The sequence below is a fragment of the Electrona antarctica genome (assembly GCF_951216825.1).
Source record: "Electrona antarctica genome assembly, chromosome: 12".
Taxonomy (NCBI): Eukaryota; Metazoa; Chordata; class Actinopteri; order Myctophiformes; family Myctophidae; genus Electrona; species Electrona antarctica.
Window position 1 is genome coordinate 44,726,588 of NC_136793.1, and position 22,883 is coordinate 44,749,470.

Sequence of the window (22,883 nt, forward strand, 5' to 3'; positions counted from 1 at the left end):
CAGATGAGACTGTCACAGACGCCCCAACGGGATGAAGACAAAGTGTGCTGCAGAGTGCCGAGACAGATTGACTTGCAGTGACACTGGCACCACAGCCTCCAACCCCATTTTATTTATTTGCCTTGGTCACTGCCTGTCAGTGCCACTGAGCTTTAGAACCATAGGAAATGTACTGTAGATGCCAGATTGATCTCTGATGTGCCCATTTGGATGATAGATTGGTAATTACTGTGTTTGCATGTACTGAGGGGATGCAAGCTTGAGTAAAGATGGAGATGTGAGGGATAGTTGAATAGGATATGACTGAGTGTAACTGGAGGGCAATGGCATCACACAAGGGTAGTCATTAATGTTAGATGAGAAAGAGACAGGATTATTATTCTAAACATGGCTTATGGTAAAAAAAACTAGAGGCATTGCTGCAGGTAAAACAACTCTAGCACATCAAAGCAAACATGACAAAGCTCATACCAATTACATGTTCTTTCTGTATATATACACCATATCGTTTAATAATTCACAAAAATTTTATGCTCATCCACTTTAGTGCAGGTGCAGGGCAAGGTCAAAAAGAAAAAAGTCAGCACAATTGAATAGCTTGCTGCCACACTTACACTGTGCAACACAAATTCTTCAACCACATTGTTTGTATTTCGCAGAGCAAACGTGTTGGAGCAGCAAGATGTGTGGACCTTTTTTGCCATTATTTGTGTTTATGGTAAATGTTTATATTATGTGCATATAAAGTATTCAGAGGGAGTAATTAGGTTCGGCCTGAAAACGAACCAACACCTAATATACTTCTGCTCCAGGTGATTCTTCTAAATTGCTTGCACTTTTTCTCCTACTGTAGCCAGTTATTTTGATTACCCTCATATAACAATCCCCCTCCCATCTGAGACTAGACAAGACTATACCAATTCTAATGTGAGAGGGGAGCTCTGCTGCCTGTCTCATGACACAATGCTTCATATTGCCCATATCAAATCAAGTGACTGCAGGTAAAACCACCACTGCCCGCTTTTTAGGTCCTTTTAAAGAGTATTCAAGCTTCACTGTCCATCCACCCGTAGTATGTGACGATTTAGACACAGCCACCCCCACCATCTTTCCTTTAGTGAGCCAGTCAGGAGACAAGGCTGAACAAAGCCATGAGCGAGAGGAGCTGCTGAGGGAGTGAAAGAACTGACTCTCACTAACGCTGTCGCCTGGACAACCGGGTAGAGAGACGAGGAAGGGAAACGGGAAAGAAGGACCAGAAATCATAAAGGAGTAGAAAACAACACATCACTAACCACTGACACTAGACTAGAGGATTTCAACAGAGTGAGGAAAAGGAGGGTATTTCTTCCTCCAGTCGTTTATTGGTAGGCTCTCTGTTACATCCCTTGGTGAGTTAGAAACTATGTTAGTAAATCATAAATAAAACAAACATTTTTATTCAGTTCACAAGAACGTACATATAAAGATGAAATTGCAGAGCACAAGTTCACCTCAGAAGAGGACAACCTAGGCCTGATCATTTAACCTGCAATCATCTCAACTCATCAGGTCCAGGTAAGACTCTTGTTCACGCTCACTGTTGTTTGAGCACATTTAGACAGGAATCGGCTATTATCATGATCAGATCATTGTAGATCAGTAATCAATTAATGCTTGAGTAATTTGCTTAATTTATATTAAACTCACACTTATCTATAAAACATATGAAGAAAGACAGGTTTATTACATCAGTGAATCTATACGTGTAGGGCAGGCATAATAAAGAGTTGGTGCACTGCACTGTGGATGATAACACATGTTCAGTAGATAAGCTTTAGGATGAATGATTGAATGTGTCTGTGCAGGCATGTGCATTTTTTGTGTAAATGTAACTAACATTTATGTTCCAATATAATACCTAATTTTACAGTAGTAATTATTATAGTCAACTATTATACTACAGAATTCTAGCAATTCACTGACATTTATGTTCAACGCAATGTAAAATATAATTATTATAGCCTTCTAATATAGCATTACACTACTGCACAGTAGGTCTTTGGGATGCTTCACAACTAGTGTGGGGACCTTTTTATTTAGCTTTTTTCACTGTGGTTGTGCACGCATCACTGTTAACAAGCCCAACACTTACACTATCATAGGTGTAATGGGTCCTATGAGGGACCAAGAACCTCAAAACCGAGTGACTGGGTGTGAAAAATGGAGGCATCACTTCCAGTAGACATTACAGCTCAGAACTCATACATAAGCATTAACCACTGTGCTGAATATCTAAAGAGCATCCCTTTACAAGGTGGTATGCTTACTGTACACCAGGCTGAATGTGTGGGGCAAGATATCCAATTGGATGAGATGGAGGGAAGATGAAAAAAAGAGGGAGGGGTGGGTGAGATGGTGTGGGCTATTTTTAGCTGTTGTCAGTAACGAAGGTTACAAATCACCCACCTTTTGTATGTACACACACACACACACACACACACACACACACACACACACACACACACACACACACACACACACACACACACACACACACACACACACACACACACACACAGGAGGAGCAGCAGTGAAAACAAGATGTAATGAAAAAAGGTGAAAGCCAGAGGAAAAGTGAGAGATGGGTGTACACAGTATGACTGGAAGTTGAGTTTTAGGTGTTCAGACTCACTCACAGAATGCACAGGGAGTCTAAATGGCACAGGAAAACACAGTACATTACATTATAGCATGACACAACCAGGGATAGTGTCTTGAGACAGAATGTTTTCCCTTTGTTTTGCCAATGGGTTCCCAGATTGGTACATACCCTTTTTTGTGAAATACAGTTTACCCATTTATTTTTATTTCAATGGTATTAAATTATGTGTCAAGTGTATTCAGGCTTTGTAATCCAAACAACCTATGCCAGGTGATTTCCATGTGCCCTCTGGGTGAATTAAGATGTGTCAATTAGTGAGAGTATTGTTTGACTATTTGAATACATTCAGACCTGCAAGGTTATGCACCAGATGAAGCACGCAACAAAGGCCTTATTCACCTAATTAATTCATATTTAATAGAAGGCGAGAAAGGGAAAAGAAAACCAGGAGAATGTCTCAGCACCAACCCCATCCAATGAATGTTGCTAACACTTTTAGGCTAGTCATGATAACTAGCTATAGCTCACTTTTAAGGATGACAAAGTCATGCTGACTGAACCATTTACAAGACTGCTTATGCCCATGGATACAGCTGGACCCTGCCAAATTACATTCTACTTTTTAATCTACACCTGCACACATTTTCAAATTGACTCTAGCTGTACTCACAATCATTGGTAAGAAATGGGAATGTTGAATGGTTTTGGCAGCTTGTAAACACATTAATTCCCAGCTCAGTGCTGCATGCATTACTTTGCAGTTGTGCGTCACTTATAATTAATGTACATTAGGTGTGTAGCTGGCAGTGAGGAGGGCTCAGATTCATCAACAACAGACCAAAGGATTTCTCCCCAGGCCCTATCAGGGAGGACATTATTTGATGTTGATGCATCGTAGTGGCGATCTTGAAAAAGGCTCCACCATACAGTATCATAGAGTGGTTATGAGACAAGCCATGTGATAAGTTCACTAATGCTTTGCAGCAATCTTTTGAAGAGTGGCCGAAAGTATCAGGACTTTTTATGTCTTCCTTCACTTTTCAATGTTGAATCAGACATTGGTCTAGGTTAGAGCAAAATAATTATAATGTCCCCTTATTCAGTTTAGATGTTAATCATTTGTTTGAAGTTGATTGCTGTATAGCCTATAGGACACTCCACCATATCTCCTTTCCCTTCTGCTTTCTTCTTTCCATTGATAAATATCTTCAGATGAAATGGGTCAAATAGTAACATTTTGACCATACAGTAATTGTAATCTACTGCAGTTACAGTAGAACATAATATTCATCACATACATTACATTTTGAAACAGCTATTAATACATGTCTAATTGGATATAATTAGTTGCCCGAATTGACACATCTTAATTCAGCCAACTTTTAGAGTCCCTGTGATGTCATGTCTGTCACGATGTGGTTCTGGAGGTGTGTGTGTGTGTGTGTGTGTGTGTGTGTGTGTGTGTGTGTGTGTGTGTGTGTGTGTGTGTGTGTGTGTGTGTGTGTGTGTGTGTGTGTGTGTGTGTGTGTGTGTGTGTGTGTGTGTGTGTGTGTGTGTGTGTGTGTGTCGCGGCTTGGCCTGTTGTAGCGCCACCATGAGGCTGATTTGAAAAGTGGCATTTCAAAGCCTAGTGGGAATATGCATGCACAGTTTCACCACAATCGGACACTGCGTTGAGTAGTTGTGGTGATTTGTACAAAGCGGGCTACTCCTGAAAAGTTTAGAAGCCAATCGTAGCCAATGAGGGTGGATTATGAGAAATCAAACAAACCCGTCTTGATCACATGACTATGAAGAGCATGTGTACCGATTTGTGTGAAATTTGGATAAAATCTGAAGGATTAATATTAGAAAATGTGTTTTACACATGTCGGCCTCCTGGTGGCGCTATAAAGAGCAGATGTAAAGGTTTTTCCTTGGCCTCTAGGGAGTTGGCATACAAAGTTATCCACAGATCCGTGCAGTTGGAGGTAAAAACACTTTTCGGACAGTTATAGCGCCACCATGAGGCTGAGTTGAAAATGTTCATGTGGCATTTCCTCCTCGGTCTAGTGGGAATGTGCGTGCACAATTTCACGGAAATCACACGATGTGTTCATGATTTGCAGCATTTTGTTTGAAACTGAGCACTCCTGTGAACTTTGGAAGCCAATCTTAGCCAATCAGGATGGAGTCTGAGAAATCTGAAAGACCTGTTTCGTTGAATGGCTCTAGAGAGACTGTGTACCAATTTGCGTGATGTTTGGACAAAATCTGTAGGTGTACTGTCCAAAAGCTTGTTTTGCACAAAGCGGCCTCCTGGTGGCGCTATAACAGGCCGTTCTGGAAATTTTGGGGCAATTTTGGTTCATCGTTGGCATCCAGGGAGTGTGTGTGCAAAATTTACAGTGACAATGTCATGTGAGTGAGTACAAGTACATCATCATACTGTACTAATGCAAGTCTCAAAGCTTGAAAGTCGGTGCAAAAACACACTTGCTTTTCTAGTTGTTTTGTTCAAAATTAACGGAAAGTAATCATGGTAAATCACTCAGTTTATGTACCTTAGCTAGATAGATTACTGGTTACCATTATATAATGCAACGATATGACAAAGATTACCTTCCCTATATTGTTGATGAATTGAAAGATGTTGGTTGGTCTGCACACTCACTAAAAGATATATTGGTGCCCTTTTCTGTCCTTGAATGAGTGATATGGCATTGATTATAGGGGGTGTTATGCAGATTAAAATGTGGTTTTGTTGCACCTACAGGCATATTTTCACGGCGTATCATAAATCAGGGGTTTTCCATTGAATTGTTCACTTAGGGCACGGTCATACCGCACTTTTATTCTACCTCTGAGGGCGGATTCTGCCAATGCATTTCAATGGGAATGGAGCGGTTTTGCTGCCATTTGCTGATTTCTGCAAAACAACGCTCCATTTCCAATTTCCCATTGAAATGCATTGGCAGAATCCGCCCTCATAGGTAGAATAAAAGTGTGGTGTGACTATGACCTTATCACCTTTTTTGGGTGCCCTATATAGAAATATCCAGGTCTGTTATCAGGTCAGTATAGGATGTCAGTATTGGTTTTATTGCTTCAGAGAGCCATATGCCTAAGCTACTCATATTCACATCTATTGATTCAATAATAAAATCCCATTGCATTCTGTTTCACGATGGCTTTTCACTTTAACAAATGAGCACATATCCAAGATTCACTGCATAACCCGGCTAACCTTAAATTCCCATCTAAAAATAATAGATGACTTACAAGTTTGTATAGCAAGCTTACTGACACTTCAATGCAAACTGAACTCCATGTAAAAGAAAAGCGCCAATCGCAAGACATAAAAAACATTCCATGGCTCCCTCGAGTCCCTCTAACATCCCACTCATCTTACCCCTTGGCATTAATTACACAATTGAGTTGATTTAATTTGCTACAATTCAGACAAACCCAAGTTGACTGCTGGTGGTACACAGAACGCTGCCACCAGAGTGACCAGACACTCTTGGTTAATGTTGGTGTGCACTGCACCTGCTGACAATGAGAAGATTTAAATCAGAGCTCTTACCCTGTCTTAGCCTTAAGGCCCTATATTGTGATCAGCATCTTAAAACAGGGCTCAAGTCAGCTGCTCTCTGCATTAGAGTATGAGACCAATGACACAAGCTGTTTTAATGCACACTAAACAGTTATGCCCTTGGTTTGCTGGCTGTGTTCTGCAAAGTTCACGTCCCTCCATTCTGACTGCCAATGTCAATTGCTGTCAATTGTCAGTTATTTCTTGCACATGTTCACCATGCAGCCCAAGGCAAGGCAAGGCAAGGCAATTTTATTTATATAGCACCTTTCATACACAAGGCAATTCAAAGTGCTTTACAGAATAAAAACAAATACAGAGTGCAACAGTGCACTTTAAAATGAATACAGATTATAATAGATACAATTAAAATAAGATATAGGAGCATATACATTACAACAAATACTCCCACCTTTGATAGAAACAGAAAACACAGCTAATTTAAAGCCCAGGCAAGACCTAGCTGTTATTAGACATCACTGGGATAGGCAATGTTAAATAAATACGTTTTTAAATTGGACTTAAAAATGGCTATGGTTGGGGATTTCCTAATGTAACCTGGAATATTATTCCAGGTTTTTGGTGCATAATAGTGAAATGCTGCTTCACCATGTTTTGTTCCAACTATAGGGTGAACTATCAGTAGGCCAGCCCCAGATGACCTGAGGGTTCTAGGGGGTTCACTTCATATGGCTCCAGCATGTCTGAGATGTAGCTGGGGCCCAGAGCCACATACAGATTTATAGACCAGTAACAACATTTTAAAATCAATTCTCTGGGACACTGGTAGCCAATGTAAGGATTTTAGAACTGGTGTAATATGGTCATATTTCCTAGTTTTTGTCAGGACTCCAGCAGCAGCATTCTGAATCAGTTGGAGCCTTGGAGTTGACGAAGAGCTTTGTTTGAAAGTCCTGTGAGCAGACCATTACTGTAATCCAGTCTACTGGAAACAAAAGCATGTATAAGTGTTTCTAGATCTTGCTTGGACATAATTCCAAAAAAACAAAACTCTTGCGATATTTTTAAGGTGATAATAGGCAGATTACAGTTTTGATATGACTGTTCCCAATGAGGAGAATGGTGTCAATAAAGTGTATAGGTGTAGGTCAACAAGCAGTGGTGGAAGAACTACGTTGATTTAGCTTTTTAGTTTTCCTTATTTTTGTATTTGTATTTTTGAGGGTTGCCAGCTTTGAGTGTTTGTATAAACACGAACATTGTGTAAACACAAACATTGAAGACAAAAGTGAGGACTCAAATTGTGATTGGCCAGATCGGAGATGATGTATGATGATAAGAGCGCCCCTCACTTTACACACAGGTGTGATTTTTTTTTTTTTAAATGTAAAAGTAGCAATACCCCACAATGTTGTACTCTGTTTCAAGTAAAGGTTCTGCATTCAGAATTGTACTTGAGTAAAAGTACAAAGGGTAAAAGTACCCATTATGCTGAATGGCCTTACCTATTTCACAATCACATTATTATATTGTAATTAGTAAATCACTTTAATGTTGCAGCTGGTAAAGGTGGGGCTTGTATTACTAACTAGTAAATAAAGCTGTCAAATAGCCTAATTGTAGTGGTAGCAAATGTACAAATTGTACTTTTATTCAGTAGTAACTGAGTAAAAGTACAATGTACATTTGCCTCTGAGTGTAGTCTAGTATAAAGCATCAACTAAATGGAAAAGTAATTAAAGTAAAGGAACCTCAAAAGTATACTTAAATTCAGTAATTAAATGTATTTAGTTACTTTCCACCGCTGCCTATTCAGTGATAATCAAGTGATGTGTTTCTCTGCGACAGGTGCCAACATGGACTTTGAAGATGAGCTGTTGGTATTTCAAACCAGCTGGCGGGGAGAGGAAGAGGAGGAAGTGGAGCACGAAGAAGAGGAAGTTGTTCCTCAAACAGCAGGAGGAGGGAGCTGCCTATCTGGACATACTGGAGTGTGTGGGCTATGGAGGGCTGTGGGCTATGCATGCACACAGCCCTGGACCAGTGGGATCATTTTAGGGGTAGGAGTCTTGCTTCCCTGCGCCCTGTCGGCCTACATGTTCCTCTACTGCCCCCCACTGGACATAGACCTCTCTTACAGTGCCTTTGAGGTCCATAGTCACTTCTCTGCAGAGCGGTTTGATGCCCTCACAGTCGCTATTAAGACTCAGCTGGGGTCATGGGGCAGACAAAGGCGTGACTTGGATGACGGCGAGTCCACAGCCCTGCTGGATCTTCTGTTGGAAAAGCTGGGCAGGCAGGGAGATGCAGCGTCACAAAATTATTCTACCTCCTTTCCAAATAACCCATTACAAACAGAGGCTCGTCACAAGAGAGCAGCTGAGAGTGGAGATAAGAGGACAAAGGGTTGTATGAGCACATTGAGCAGTGACCAGGGGACGGAGACTCACAAGACAGGCAATAAAGCAAAGACAGGAGAGAGACCATGGGGTAGAAATAGCACTCTGCCTCTCACCAGAAAGCGCAGACTCGCACCAAATTATTCATACTTGCAGAGCCAGGCTCTGTGGAGGATCGAGCTGGTGTTTGTGGCTCAAGGCGAGGGCGATCACAACATCTTCACCCCTGAGCGTCTACAGACCATCCACCATGTGGAGCACTTGATCATGCGGCACCCCCAGTTTCATCAGTTCTGCTGGAAGCCCCTGGAGGTATTGAGGGACCTACCTCTGGGACCTTCCTACTGTTCTCCACCAAGCTCTGTCCTGTCTTACCTCTTCCCCAGTGAACAAGGAGGGAAAATCTACTATGATGGCATGGGCCCTGACCTGGCTGACATCCATGGTGGGACTAAAAGTCACAAATGTGTCAAAAATGACAAAAGTATTTGAAAGCAGTGTTACCCAACATGGGGGGTCTACAGTTTGAGATTATAGATCAGTAATGTTTGGTATTCATAATACGAGAAGTACAGTAGGACAGTAGGACGTAAGTGGTTAACATGTCTGATTAACACAAGTGCGTGCGTGCGTGCGTGCGTGCGTGCGTGCGTGCGTGCGTGCGTGCGCGCGTGTGTGTGCGCGCAAATGTGTGGGTGTAGGCTCAGCTTGTGTCAAGGAAAAAGCTTGGGGGGTCACTGTTTTAAAGGCATGTTCTCTCCCTCCTCAAAGAGTGGTATCCTCGTGAGGGTTGGTGATGGTTCGCCTTGTTTTCGGTTTATTCCACAGGGTCTCTGAGTCTGGCCATCACACACCCACAGTTCTACTGGTACGTGGATGAGAGTCTGTCCCCCGAGCATCTCTCCTCCTCGCTTCTGCGCAGCGAAATCCACTTCGGAGCTCCGCTTCCATCCTACTACTCTGTCCAGGACAGAGCGGAAGAGCAGAGGAGCCGCTTCAAAAGCTTTGTGGTGCAATATGCTAAAATCCTGGCCAAGCAATCCACCAGGTAAGCACAACCGGGACAGCGTGAGAATATTCACTAAACGATTGCAACTGTTGCTACACAATGGTATAATGTCTTACTCTTTATTGATAAGAACATCACAATTAATCACAAAGTGGGTATCACCAAGTGTTGCATTTATGAATATAGTATATACAGTACATATCATTATTATTGAGACATTACTGTCAATCAATGTACTGTAGGCCACAACACATTTTAAATGCTCTTATCTATTGAATGTGTAAACTTTTGAAGCTCAATCTCAAAACCACCCTAAACGCAGATAACACCTTATAATTCCAAGGTCATGAATATACATAGAACTTTGCATGCAATGCATATTTTACATAAAAACTGTGGGCCGGGGGCCACTGGTGGGTGGTCCATGAGGAAGTGGGCCCCCAACTAATTGGCAAAACAATAACATTTTAATGATAATATATAACATAAATTTCAAAATAATAATAATGTAAACTAGAAATGCACTCTGTCGAGGTGCCAACTTGCGCCTTGCAAGCAAGTAGGCCAGTACTGCTACTAACTGTCTATTACAACTGCTGTTCTAAATCTTTTAGACCCATTATTGACCTTATACCAAATTGAAAAGGACCACCATTCTTACCCAGACACGCACGCACGCACATACATACATAGAAATACGACCGACATACAGTCCATTACAGTACTTGCGCACTCTGCTTGCGCAAGTAAAAACATGTTATGGAAAACGTACAGAATTCTCCTTTAAATCAGCATGATGATGTGTGTGCACTATGCACGTCTCTTGGTTCAGCCAGGTGAAGGTGCTGTATGGAGGAACAGAGCTGTTTGATGATGAAGTGAGACATACCTTCTACAATGACATGATGCTGGCCATCATCAGTGGAGCCTGCATCACCGTGCTGGTCTTTGTCCTCACGTCCTTCTCTGGTGCAGCATGACTCTTATATAATTATCATGTACCCCTTCATGTGTATTAAAGGGTATAATGTCTATGTCTGACGTCATAGATACGTCATAGACATTATACATTATACACAATCACGACATTTTACTTACTACACATTCATTTATTGTGATTAACAATTTAATTGTGTTTTTGGCTTTGAACCCTGGAACATGTTTTGTAAACGTGCATTGCACAAGGCAGATATGACAAATAACTTAAATATACAAAGCAATGACTGACATATTTAATTAATTTATACTTTCACAGCCCAATGACACATTTCAGTGCAAACTGACAAAGTACTATATCATATATCATATCATATCAATGAGCTTGTAGATCAGCTTGTTTGAAAATGTATGAAAGTTTTTCAATGTGGAGACAATTATGTAAAATAATTGCAATTATCTCGAACAATTTCTATTAGGTGATTATGTAATAATTGTGACTGGCCTAACCCCATCTTGTTTAAATATGCATCGACCTCCTGAACTATCAGTTGTCAGTCTGTTTCAAATTTGACAGGTAAAATGCTGATATACTGATACTGTACTGCCTGTCTTTTGTTTGGGTGTCTCTCACAGTCTTTCTGACATTCTTTGGACTGGCTAGCATTGGATTGAGCTGCCTCGTGGCTCTTTTCTTGTACCATGTTGTCTTTGGTGTGAGGTATCTCGGCATTCTTAATGGAGTGGCTGCCTTTGTTATCATTGGAATAGGTGAGGAGACATTTGTATACTCTATAATCCTTGTGTTTTTATGTGTACACAGAACACAACCTAGTGTATAGGGTTGCCAACTAACTCAAATTCAAATAAGGGACACCTGGCCGGACGTTCCTTATCCTTAAAACAATAAGGAACGCCTAGAAAAAGATAAAATCTCACTGTATATTTGTACTGTATATTATATTAAGCACTTATCAGGGACATGTATTTTAGTTTCCAAAAAAGGGACGATTCCTTATTTCAAGGGATAGTTAGAAACCCTACTAGTGTACCAAGACAGATTCCTTATGTGTGAACGCATTCGGACAAAGACCTGATTCAGACTACAATATCACAATAACTATGGAGGTCTCTCTGTAACTCTGTCATTCTCTTACCTACCAGGTGTGGATGATGTATTTGTCTTCATCAGTACCTTCAGACAGGCCTCTCATCTGCATAAGCCAGAGGAGCGTATGGTGTACACAATTAAAACAGCTGGTCGAGCAACGTTCCTTACCTCCTTCACCACAGCGGCTGCTTATGCCGCTAATACCTTCTCTCAGGTAAACCGTAAAATAGGATTCGAGAATGTCATGTGTGACTTACTCTCCTAATGTGACAGAAATACCGCTCTCAGAATTGTGAATTTAATGTGATAAGCACAAAAGGAATCGCTCAATGTCCTCTGCTCTTCTTTTTAACTGCCAATTAGATTCCAGCCGTGCATGACTTTGGTCTGTTCATGGCCCTCATTGTCAGCTGCTGCTGGCTTTCAGTGTCCATCCTAATGCCAGCTGCCCTGTGTATCTGGACCCAGTGTGTTCAAGACCAAGAACATGCCTGGTTAAAATGGTAAGGCAAGGTTTCCTTACTTCTCTCTGAGTGGCAGTTTGTACATGCTTAGTGCCACAGTGAGTGATATATGATTTCTGTAGCTAGCATCGCTCTCTCTTTCTTTCTCTCTCTCTCTCTCTCTCTCTCTCTCTCTCTCTCTCTCTCTCTCTCTCTCTCTCTCTCTCTCTATCTCTCTCTCACCAACCTTCCTCCTCCCGTTAAAGGTGGAAGTCATTTGCGGGCCTGTCAGCGAGCCACAGTCCTTTGTCGGATGATGATGATGATGTGGCACTCTTGTCAGTGGAGATGGAGCCAGGTGAAGGTATTACCTCCCTGGTATTGAATGAATGATGGGTGAAGAATGCGTGATGGGTGAAGAATGAGTTTGGCCTGTAAAACACTGCTGTCCAAGGCACGCAACACTGAGCACAGCTATTTGCCTCTCCCCAGGGTCCTGTGACGCAGAAGGAGATGCAGCCATCCTGTCCCTGTCTGTGGAGACACCTCTCTCTACCTCAGGGCAGCACCACGTGGGTGTGGTGAGCACAAATCTCCAGTGGGCACTGAAGCACTTGGTGGCAGAGCCAGCTGTACAGAATCGAAAGGCTATTCTAGGTGAGAGTGACCACCAGTGACCACACACTGCAAGAGTTCACTTAGATTTCAGCCTGTTCACACCTGTATCGGTACCCAGCAATGGAGAAATGGCCGGGTCCTCCCTCTCTAGATCTCACCCTCTCCCTCCCCCTCTCCATATCCTTCTCTCACTCTGTCTTGGTGCGTGCGTGCGTGCGTGCGTGCGTGCGTGCGTGCGTGCGTGCGTGCGTGCGTGCATGTGTGGAGGAGTTATTGAGTTTTCCTGCACACACGCACACACAGACAAGCATACACACACACTCACTACTGACTAACGTTTTGTTATGTGGCGCACTGATTTATTTCAATGATGGTGATGTTATTTGTCAGTTAGTAGTTAATGAGGGAAGTGAAGCTTCATTTAATGTAGAGTAACTAGCTTGTTCAAGCACAGCCAGAGATTATGTACAACTGGTTACCACATGCTAGAGTCTGACATTCTTATGTCTGATTCTGTCGGACACTGACTTAACACTGCTTGGTCTAATTTGAATGCGCACAGAGTAAAATGGAGAATGGCTCTTCTGAGTGCACCTTTCTATTATTGTTTCTCTCAGTTGTTTAAACAATTTATGCCAATTCATGCCATTTCCAAGCAACTTTGTTCCCTCCTGAGGTGGAATTAAAATTGAGCAAGCAGGTGCAATTCATTGTTCATACACCCTATTCAAAAGTGATTGTAATTGATCTGTACATACAGTAGCGGCTCTGTGTGTTTCCCTCCGCTGTTCTGTTAGGGTTACTTTAAGTTTCAAGATTCAATTATTCATTACCATTTCAATGAATCATTGATTGGAATTTGTATTGGTGTGTGAGAACAAAACACAAGTTCAAATAGTAATCTCAGCAAGGCTGATGACTTCTTGATTAGAGTGGGTGACAATATTATCACACGAAAAGATGGAATTACCTACCTACAGTAGGTTCCATTCTGGAGGCAAATCTTTCCGGTGATAAAATGGCCACCAACGTAATCAAAAAAAGTCAATCAAAGAACAAGATTCCTATACAGGATCTCCTCACTGGTAAACAAAAGCACCTTGAAGACCCTAACAGGAGCCCTAGTACAGGGGTTCTCAATGTTTTTGGCCGGGGACCCCCGGAAATGCTTTGGCAATGTCTCGGGAGCCCCGCCCGCCCCCTCCCGACCCCCAATATAAATTGACTGCTACAATAACCTTAATAATAGAGACAATACACCATAAATAAATACTGAAACCAGATATAATCATTAGGGAATGTGTATGCATGTACTATGTGTGCTATATGTAAACTCTTCATTTCCAGTTTCCAGCCATTCAGTTGCAAACCACCCCCCCCCCCCCCCCCCCCCCCCCCCTGAGGGGTCGCGACCCACGGGTTGAGAACCCCTGCCCTAGTACAAGGTTTCTACGACTATGCATGCACCTCTTGGTACCACAGCACCTCAAAGGCCCTTAAGATAAGGCTCCAGACTTCCCAAAACAAACTTGTCAGGTTACTACTTGGCCTCACTCCACGAACCCACCTCTCCCCTGCCCATTTTGACAGATTGGACTGGCTTAGGGTTGACAACAGAGTACAGCATCTTGCAATGGGCCTGGCCCACAAGATTCGATACTCCACCAAGATACCCATGTACCTGGCTAAATACTTCCTTAATGTCAACAAAGTCCACACCCATAACACCAGAGGGAGCGCAACTAACCATGTGCAACCCAGATTCGGCACAAACAACGGACTAAATTATTTTCGCTCCTATGCCACCAAAATGTGGAACGCCCTACCAACCGTCATTAAGACATGCGAATCCCTTGACTCCTTCAAAACCGCTCTCAAAGGGCACCTACGGACGGCCGCAATTCGAAACTGGCCTCCGTAAAACCTGAATCCCCCCCACCCCTTTTTCCCCTCACTGTATGTATGTTTGTTTCTTCTTTTTTTTTTTTTACCTCCCCTATGATGATTTCCTGTTTTTTGCTATATAGAGTATATTTTGTACGTCTCTATGACGTACATGATGAATTGAACATGGTGGGCCCTATTGTAAACAAGTGTAATGCTTTATGGTGTCGTCCACAGTTAACAGTTTTGTTTTGAGTTGTGCTTGAAATGTACTGTAATTCTCCAATCTGTTAATACATTCATCAATCAATCAAGTATCTGATGCATTAAAATAACATACAAAAACACTAGGTTTAAGTTCATGGCCTGAAATGATGATGAGATGTAACGTCATCTTCCTTCATTGTTTACCATTGGTTTACCATTCGCTTTCTCCTCGTCCCCAGGTGTGTACCTTTTCATTCTGCTTTTATCTGCTGGTTGCTGCTGTCTCCTGAGGCCTGCCACTCATGCTCCCCTATTGTTCCGTCCTGACACTAACCTCCAGACTCTACTGGCGCTGAGAAGCAATCTCAGTGGCCAAGGCATTGCTTGCCCCATGTGCTCTGGTGAGACCTTCTGTATGTCATAGACGGAGACCCATTCTCTTGTCCAGCACTCTGATCTCTAAAATGTGCATTGTGTCATGCAGGAGTGTTTATGGAGAAGCCCCATTCTTTGTCCAGTCCTGCTCGCACGACCACTTCGACATTCAAGTTTTCCACCCACCCGGGACATACACATAGCCAGGCAAATTCCACTCTGTTTCAGAAGAATCCAGTAAAACCAAGTTCTACCTCCAACACTACAGGTAAAGGATTCTGTGGTTCTTTTTGACAATACTTGTAAAACATGCCGTGGAATATTGCATACAGGCCAACCACTGTTGCACTTGTCACTGTAGGCCCGTTGATGACGGTATTCATCTCAAAGTTGGAGTTAGGAGTCTCTACCCCAATTTACCGCTACTCCCTTAATGCCAGTGTTCCCTCACCATGGAAGCTGTTAAGCGTAGAACACAAAGAAGTATCAACATTTCAGGTCAGGAAAGAAAACAAACTAATTAGACAAGACTCACTATTATGTGTCAATAAATGAGCCCTAATCACTTCATGACTAATCTTGATTTTCCTACTAGGCTTATAATCAACCTCACAGCAACTATAGCACCCGAATGACGGTGTGTGTGTCCCATGTATATCGGCCCAATCCCAGCTGGATGATCTCATCTCATGCGTGTGACCCCCACCACGGGTGGACGTATGATTTCTCTTTCTACGTGGCATCCTCTCAGCAACAGAATAGCAGGTGAAACTAAATGAGAGCTTGAAGGAAAGCATGCATGAATTAAGTTTAGTTGGTGGATTTGTTGTTCACAGGCAAGATGTGAATTATATGTCACCTCCAGGAGGCTGTACTTTGCACAGCAGCGGCTGCGACCTCATCCCAGCAGGGTGTGTGCCAATCCACCTGGCTGTGGAATCAGCTTTGGGCCTAATGGACCCACAAAGGGTATCTTTTATGTCCCCATCCCCGGTGGTAAGTGAGGAATGGGGTGTGTCAGAAAGCATCATTAACACAAAGTTACTGAATAGCTTAGATGCTCTGCTTTGGTTTTAGCATGTGTTTTAGATGAATGCTGATGATTTTTCTTTTTTCTATTTTCAAAGATCCTACACTGGCTGCCAAAATGAAACATTCATCCAAAACCTCTGGCTTCAATCCGTGTTTCAGCGGTGTGTGCGGCCAGCCAGCAGTGCGTCCTCTTGTGGACACCGGTGCTATGGTGTTTGTAGTGTTTGGAATCCTGGGGGTCAACCGAACCCAACGCACAGACAACCATGTAATTGGCGATATGGTGAGGTGCACCTGTTTCTGTGTGACACCAAAATCAATACAGTACAACCACATTTTTAATAACTTATTATTGTGGTATTGACATCTACATAATTCTCTCAAAAGGGCAGTGTTATATTGGATCCAGAATTTGATATTTTCCAAGAGATGGGGCATCTTTGTAAAATCTGTAAAGTCGTTGGTGCAAATAAACAACTTGTGAAGCCAGGAGGAGCCCAGTGTTTGCCTTCAGGTAAGACAAGACATACAAACTACATTGACAACTTTGGATGAAAAATGTCTCTAATTTATGACAGTCTCCTCTCCTCTCAATCCCAGGCAACAAGCTGTCCTCTATTCTGCCTCTTCTGCATCCTGAATGTCATTCTCTCCCTGAGCCCAATCTCCTACCTGGACAACTGTCTCATGGTGCCGTGGGAATGCATGGAGGCAAGGTTCGCTGGCTCTCTATGGCCTTTGAGTCTGTGAGTAGCCTACTAATATATTTGTAGTACTCAGCACAGCAGTGGTGGATAGTAACCGAGTACATACATTTACTTGAGTAATGTTCTTTTATTTTTCTTTTATTTAATTTTTAATTTGTCGAAGATTATTTATAACACAGGTTTTCTCAGGATTGTGTTGCCTCAATGTATCAAAAACGAAAATGAAGTATAATAACAATAATACATGTGTATGTGGTTACTGGTTACACCATTTGACATTTTCAGGCGCATTCTGAATTCTTCATTGTGAACAATGGTGCAAATGTCTTTTCAAATTACATGGAACCAACATGACTATACATGTTTACAATGTCCATTTTAGCAAACCTGATATATGGCTTTAAAATTAATTTGATAAAAAATAAGATTTATTAATTTATACTTTGACTCAAGTATAGGAGTTGAGTACTTTGTCCACCACTGGTATTCAATGCCATTTATAATAATCTCTGCCTCCTCTATTCTATATTTGCTGTTATTCCCAAGACCACGTACAAGGGGAAATCCTCCTTTCAGACCTACTCAGACTTCCTCCAATGGGAGACCTTCATCCGTGAGCAACTTGCTGCTCTGCCGCCAACCTCTGCCCTGCAACGAGGTTTCCAGACCTGTGAACACTGGAAGCAGATTTTCATGGAAATTATAGGCAAGTGAAAATATGACTGGCATGTTGCTAGTATCGGGCAGAAACCTCTCCCTATTCAATCGTTTTCCTGTAAATGAATGCCTTACTTCATTACACTACAGTGTCACAGAAAAGTTTCAAAAATAGCCGATCTAAAAGCTCACAACGCGTAAAAGGGACACAGACAGATGGGTACAATACAAGGCTCAGGGGTAGAGTGGCCAGATGGGTACCGCAAAGTTCCCAGTTTGAACCCACCGGGCTCCCCCAGAGTTAGTGTCGAAGTGTCCTTAAGCAAGACTCTGAACCCCTAATTGATCCCGATGTGCAGGTTGGTGCCTCGCATGGTTTCCTCCGGCATCTGTGTGTGAAATTTGTGAATGTGTGTGTGTGTGAATGGGTAATGCACAATCTCTGTAAAGCGCCTTGGATAATGGCTCTAAATGCACCATTTACCATTTAAAACAGGTACTCAACAGCGTGTACTCTGACAGGTACAACAGCTAGGCCAGAATAACTGGTTGGAGCATGCATTTCCAACATGCATCGTTCCTGAGTCGCTGTTCGGAACCTTTTAGCGAGTCTGGTTCCTTAACGATTCCCTCTTAACGGTCTGATTCCATAACGGTTCCCTTTAATGATTCTTTAACGGTTCCAAATGGACTGTAACTCTGAGAGAGTACAAATGGTTCCATTTGTACTCTCTCAAAATTGTACACTCTCAGAGTAAAATTAAAATGTTTGAGAACCACTCGTATAGTAATTGTATAGCAGAGTCCACATAGTCCACATTAGCTGGTTCTGAATTCGTCCAAAATCAACAAGATCGTGCACTTGGTGACAGGTTTTTGATTTTTGGTATGATGGTAGGTATGGTTATAAGGTTTTCAAAAAACATCGCAAACGAGTTGGGAGCGCCCCCTAGTGGCCTGTTTGCAATGAATCTAATATTAAATGGGTCAGTATATGGCTAAAAATCAAAATAATTGATAAAAGAGATTTTCCAATGGATTCTATTAGTATTGGGTGTGCTAAATAACATACTAAAAAATTAGGAAAAAATAACTTCTGGAAAGGCATTATTTTCAAGATGGCGTCCATGATGGCTGCCAGGAGCTTAAAATGCCTATAAACTGGGATTTAATACATAAAAAATCATAACAATTATGCACTTGGTGACAAGTGTTAGATATTTGGCATGATGTTAGGTATGGGCATAATGTTTTCAAAAACCATCGCAAACAAGTTGGGCTCGCCCCCTAGTGGTCTGTTTGCAATGAATCCAATGCTGGCCTATTTAACATTGGATTCATTGCAAACAGACCACTAGGGGGCGAGCCCAACTCGTTTGCGATGGTTTTTGAAAACCTCATGCCCATACCTAACACCATGCCAAAAATCTAAAACTTGTCACCAAATGCATAATTGTTATGATTTTTTATGTATTAAATCCCAGTTTATAGGCATTTTAAGCTTACTGAGGCCACCGTGGACGCCATCTTGAAAATTATGCCTTTCCAGAAGTTATTTTCACCCAAAATGTTTATATGTTATTTAGCATACCCAATACTAATAGAATCCATTGGAAAATCTATTTTATAAAAAAAAAAAATTAACATATTAAATCCAAGCTTTATAGGCATTTTGCAGCTATTGTGGACGCAATCTTGAAAATGATGCCTTTCCAGAAGTTATTTTTTTCCTACATTTTTAGTATGTTATTTAGCACACCCAATACTAATAGAATCCATTGAATTTTTTCTTTTATCCATTATTATGGTTTTTAACCATATACTGGCCACTTTAATATTAGATTCATTGCAAACGGACCACTAGGGGGCGAGCCCAACTAGTTTGCGATGGTTTTTGAAAACCTTATGCCCATCCCTAACACCATACCAAAAATCAAGAACTTGTCACCAAGTGATTTTAACGATTTTAACGAATTCAGACCCAGCTACATACCATCTCTGACAGTGTGATATATTTTCTTTTCCAGAAACGGTTCCAAATACGATGAAACCGATTCCGTTTATTCAATCTCGGAACTGGGTCGGAAAAGGGAATGGTTACAGGTCTCAACCCTATTCCTGAGTAGGCCAGTGCCCAACGGACAACAGTCTAGTTTTGTGAATTCATAATCTCAGATCCACCATTCAGCCCATCCTACAATTAGTCTTGCCTAACCCATTGAGACCTGAGGACGATTCTAAAACCTAACCTAAGGTTTCTGAAAACCTTCAAATTCTTATTCAAAACATAAAAAATATATAATTATTATGTTACTACATGTATAGCAACAACAAATGAGACAAAGGTATAAAAACGTATAGGTTGCATCATATAGAGTTCCACACTGATGTTTTTGACAATATAGCATAGTATTTCACCAGTTGTGCACATTGCACACAGTGCACATTGCATGACTATTCCCTTTCAGACAACAGAGACACTGTCATATACTGCATATTGCTTATTTGTTCTCTGGGATGTGTGTTGCAATTTGTTTCATAACTGTCATTGTGTTTTGCGCGTCCAGGTCACCATATTTTCAGAAACACAAATTGAAGGTATTTCTCCCTGTAGGAGTGGAAAGTGCCCTCTGGAGTCTGCTGCTGTCTCTGGCCATCTGTGTGGCAGCTGTGTCTGTATTTACTGCTCATCCACTTCTGCTACTGTCAATACTGCTTACCATTCTAGGTAAATGTGTGAGGACTAGCAGTCTGGAACTTGATATAACTGCATGATAATGAGTCATTTTAGATTTGAGCTATACATCATTTTAACCACTTTAACCATTATGTTATACTCTGGCTATTCTGGAAATATACAACTTCATAGCTTGTAGATCTGCTATCTGCTTTGAATATACTCTTAAAGTGAAGATTTTAACTTCTGGGGGTCCCTGGAACAAAATATTTGGTGGGGCCTCGGACCAGACGTTGAGAAACAATGGATTAAATTACATCCTAGATGTCCTTATTTCCCTGAGTTCAGCTTGATGGGATTGTAATTGTGAGCTCTTCATTCTTTGTAGGAGTGGTTTGTCTGGTGGTGGCAGTCATGTACTTGCTGGGCTGGGAAATGGGAGCAGTGGAAGCCATCTCTCTGTCTATACTCGTGGGCTCTTCAGTCGACTACTGTCTGCACCTAGTGGAGGGATACCTATTGGCCTGGGAAACCATTCCCTCCACACTGGGACACACTTTGGTATGTGTCTGCTCTGTTGATCACCGTTATTCAACCATGATGAGCAATCTGAACAAACTTCCCTCCAAGGGCTTATAATCAGTATACATAAAGCTGTGTCAAGCTGATGATGAGTCAGTTTCGGTATTTAATAGGGAATGAATTTCCCTGGGAGCCATAAACAAATAGGAGTGGCTCCTTCCATTCATCAGCCTGTGCGTTGTTTTTCAGGGCCTTGCAGCAAAGAGGCAGAGGCGGACCCTGGAGGCAGTCAACCATGTGGGCGTTGCCATAGTGTCCAGTGCTGTCACCACAGTGATCTCCACGATTCCTCTCTTCTTCTGCGTCATTGTGCCTTTTGCCAAGTTTGGCCAGATTGTTGCCATTAACACAGCCGTCTCCATCTTGTTCACACTGACTGTGACCGTGGCTATGTTGGCCAGCGTGGCCCCTGGCAGCTTCACCAGACCTCCCGGGGCTGTGCTTAAGGCCAGCCTGGCTGTGATGTTGACCACAGCACTGGGAGCTGCCCTGTGCTGGGCAGGAGGACAGCTGGGTCCACAAGCCTGGAGTCTAATCACCGTGTAAACAAAGCTGTTGCTCTGCCAATGACAGTCAAGCCACTGCTTTACCTCTCTTCAGTAGAGGTGGACCAAGAGGACAAGCTGTGCTGTCTATTCTGTGAGAGTTGGGATTGGGGCAGAACGTCAGATCATTAACATGTTGTACGTTACAACTCAGATGTCACAATATCTATTCTACAATTACAAACTTGTTGTACTGTAATAAGGTATAACAAGCCGATTACAAAGTAAAATATTTGAGCTAGTATTGATCAGTGGACTCAAAAAGTTCAATCCTGTAATTCAAAGTAGTGAATTATGATTTTTGGGTTGAGTATGCGTTGTTTGACATACTTCTCTGTCACATGCTTACTTCAGCCTGTAGTTGGAGATGACACATTGATTGTTGATATTGGGAAATGTTTTATGAGTCACTGACTGTTCTTTGACCCGAGTGTTTGACTGACACTGACCGAACAGAATACTGCACGTTGACATTCATAGTGATAAGTGTTTCTGATTCATCACTGATTTAAATTAGCCAAAATAATGTTATAAGACATCACAACAGCTCATTTCTCTCGTCTTACTTATCATTCCTTGGATGTGATTTTTCAGTATTAAGCCATATGTAATATAGGTTACACCAATGTCATGTCATTGGTATAAGTTGTAACAAACCTTTTGTTATATGTAGTGTGGTGTAATGTTTAAATATGCTGCTCTCACACATTTTTAATTAAATGTATCATCTATTTGTCCATACCCTACCTAACCAGTGTGCGCTACTGAAGAGGCATGTAGGGAACACAACATGATCAGTGACAGTGTGTGGTCATACTGTCACACTGCCAGTGCACTTGTTCTTAAGACTTCATGCATAATAGGCTATGCCACTACATTACATAGTGTATTTCAAGTTGTTTTTATGTACTAAGACCTCTTCAAACTGTTTCTTTTTGTTGGAGGTGCTCCTGGCACATGGCCAGTTTAATTTGATGTCAGCTTCTCAGGTGTAGCCTCTACTTTTTCTCCACAACCCTTGACAGTACTTACTGTGACACACTGCTCTTTCTCCACTGGTCCCAGACATGTAGAGCTACGCTGCAGGTAAGGTCAAAGCTGTTTGTCAGACTGTGTCAAACAATAATGGTTTGAGAGGAGTAAGTCAGTGTTCACTAGGAGCAGTGAATATTGTGTGTGCATTACTTGTAAACGTCAAATAAAGAAGGCACAGAAAGCCTCTGGTCTTTTCTTGTGAAAGCATTGCTGTCTGTCCCTCTTTTTCTCTGTATGCACATAGAGTAAGTTGTAACAGTGTAGTAATGGAACGGGAAGAAGCTTGACAGCGAAACATCAACAGTCAGCTAATAATGCTAATTGTCTCCACCAGGCCGCAGGTATGTTTTACACTGGCAGCGGTGGCCGAACGGATTGCGGAGCGGTCTTGATACCGGAAGGTCGCCAGTTCGAATCAGCGGTCCGACACGTTAAAATTACCACCGCTGAAGTGCCCTTGAACAAGGCATTGAACCACTACGATGAA

General features: G+C 42.0%; 1 protein-coding gene across 2 annotated transcripts; it reads left to right on the forward strand.

Moving 5' to 3' along the window:
• Positions 1-982: 982 nt before the first annotated feature.
• On the forward strand, positions 983-22,594 carry disp3 (dispatched RND transporter family member 3). 2 transcript variants are annotated; one of them, XM_079516478.1, is made up of 21 exons: positions 983-1,557; positions 8,028-9,023; positions 9,407-9,626; positions 10,420-10,556; positions 11,160-11,294; positions 11,688-11,848; positions 11,998-12,137; positions 12,344-12,441; positions 12,570-12,734; positions 15,026-15,187; positions 15,271-15,429; positions 15,523-15,659; positions 15,757-15,926; positions 16,027-16,157; positions 16,289-16,476; positions 16,581-16,707; positions 16,794-16,939; positions 17,447-17,606; positions 20,172-20,285; positions 20,623-20,795; positions 21,006-22,594. In XM_079516478.1, the coding sequence occupies exons 2-21, from the start codon at positions 8,036-8,038 to the stop codon at positions 21,360-21,362; spliced, it is 4,068 nt and encodes a 1,355-aa protein (XP_079372604.1). In that variant the 5' UTR covers positions 983-1,557; positions 8,028-8,035; the 3' UTR covers positions 21,363-22,594. The 2 variants fall into 2 exon arrangements, with proteins under 2 accessions (XP_079372604.1, XP_079372605.1); XM_079516479.1 differs by having other exon boundaries at positions 12,344-12,435.
• Positions 22,595-22,883: the final 289 nt, after the last annotated feature.

Coding starts and splice junctions, on each gene's coding strand:
- disp3 (XM_079516478.1), top strand. CDS start 8,036: ATGGACTTTGAAGATGAGCTGTTGGTATTTCAAACCAGCTGGCGGGGA. Junction 9,627..10,419: donor CTGGCCAAGCAATCCACCAG/GTAAGCACAACC, acceptor CTCTTGGTTCAG/CCAGGTGAAGGTGCTGTATG. Junction 11,849..11,997: donor CCGCTAATACCTTCTCTCAG/GTAAACCGTAAA, acceptor ACTGCCAATTAG/ATTCCAGCCGTGCATGACTT.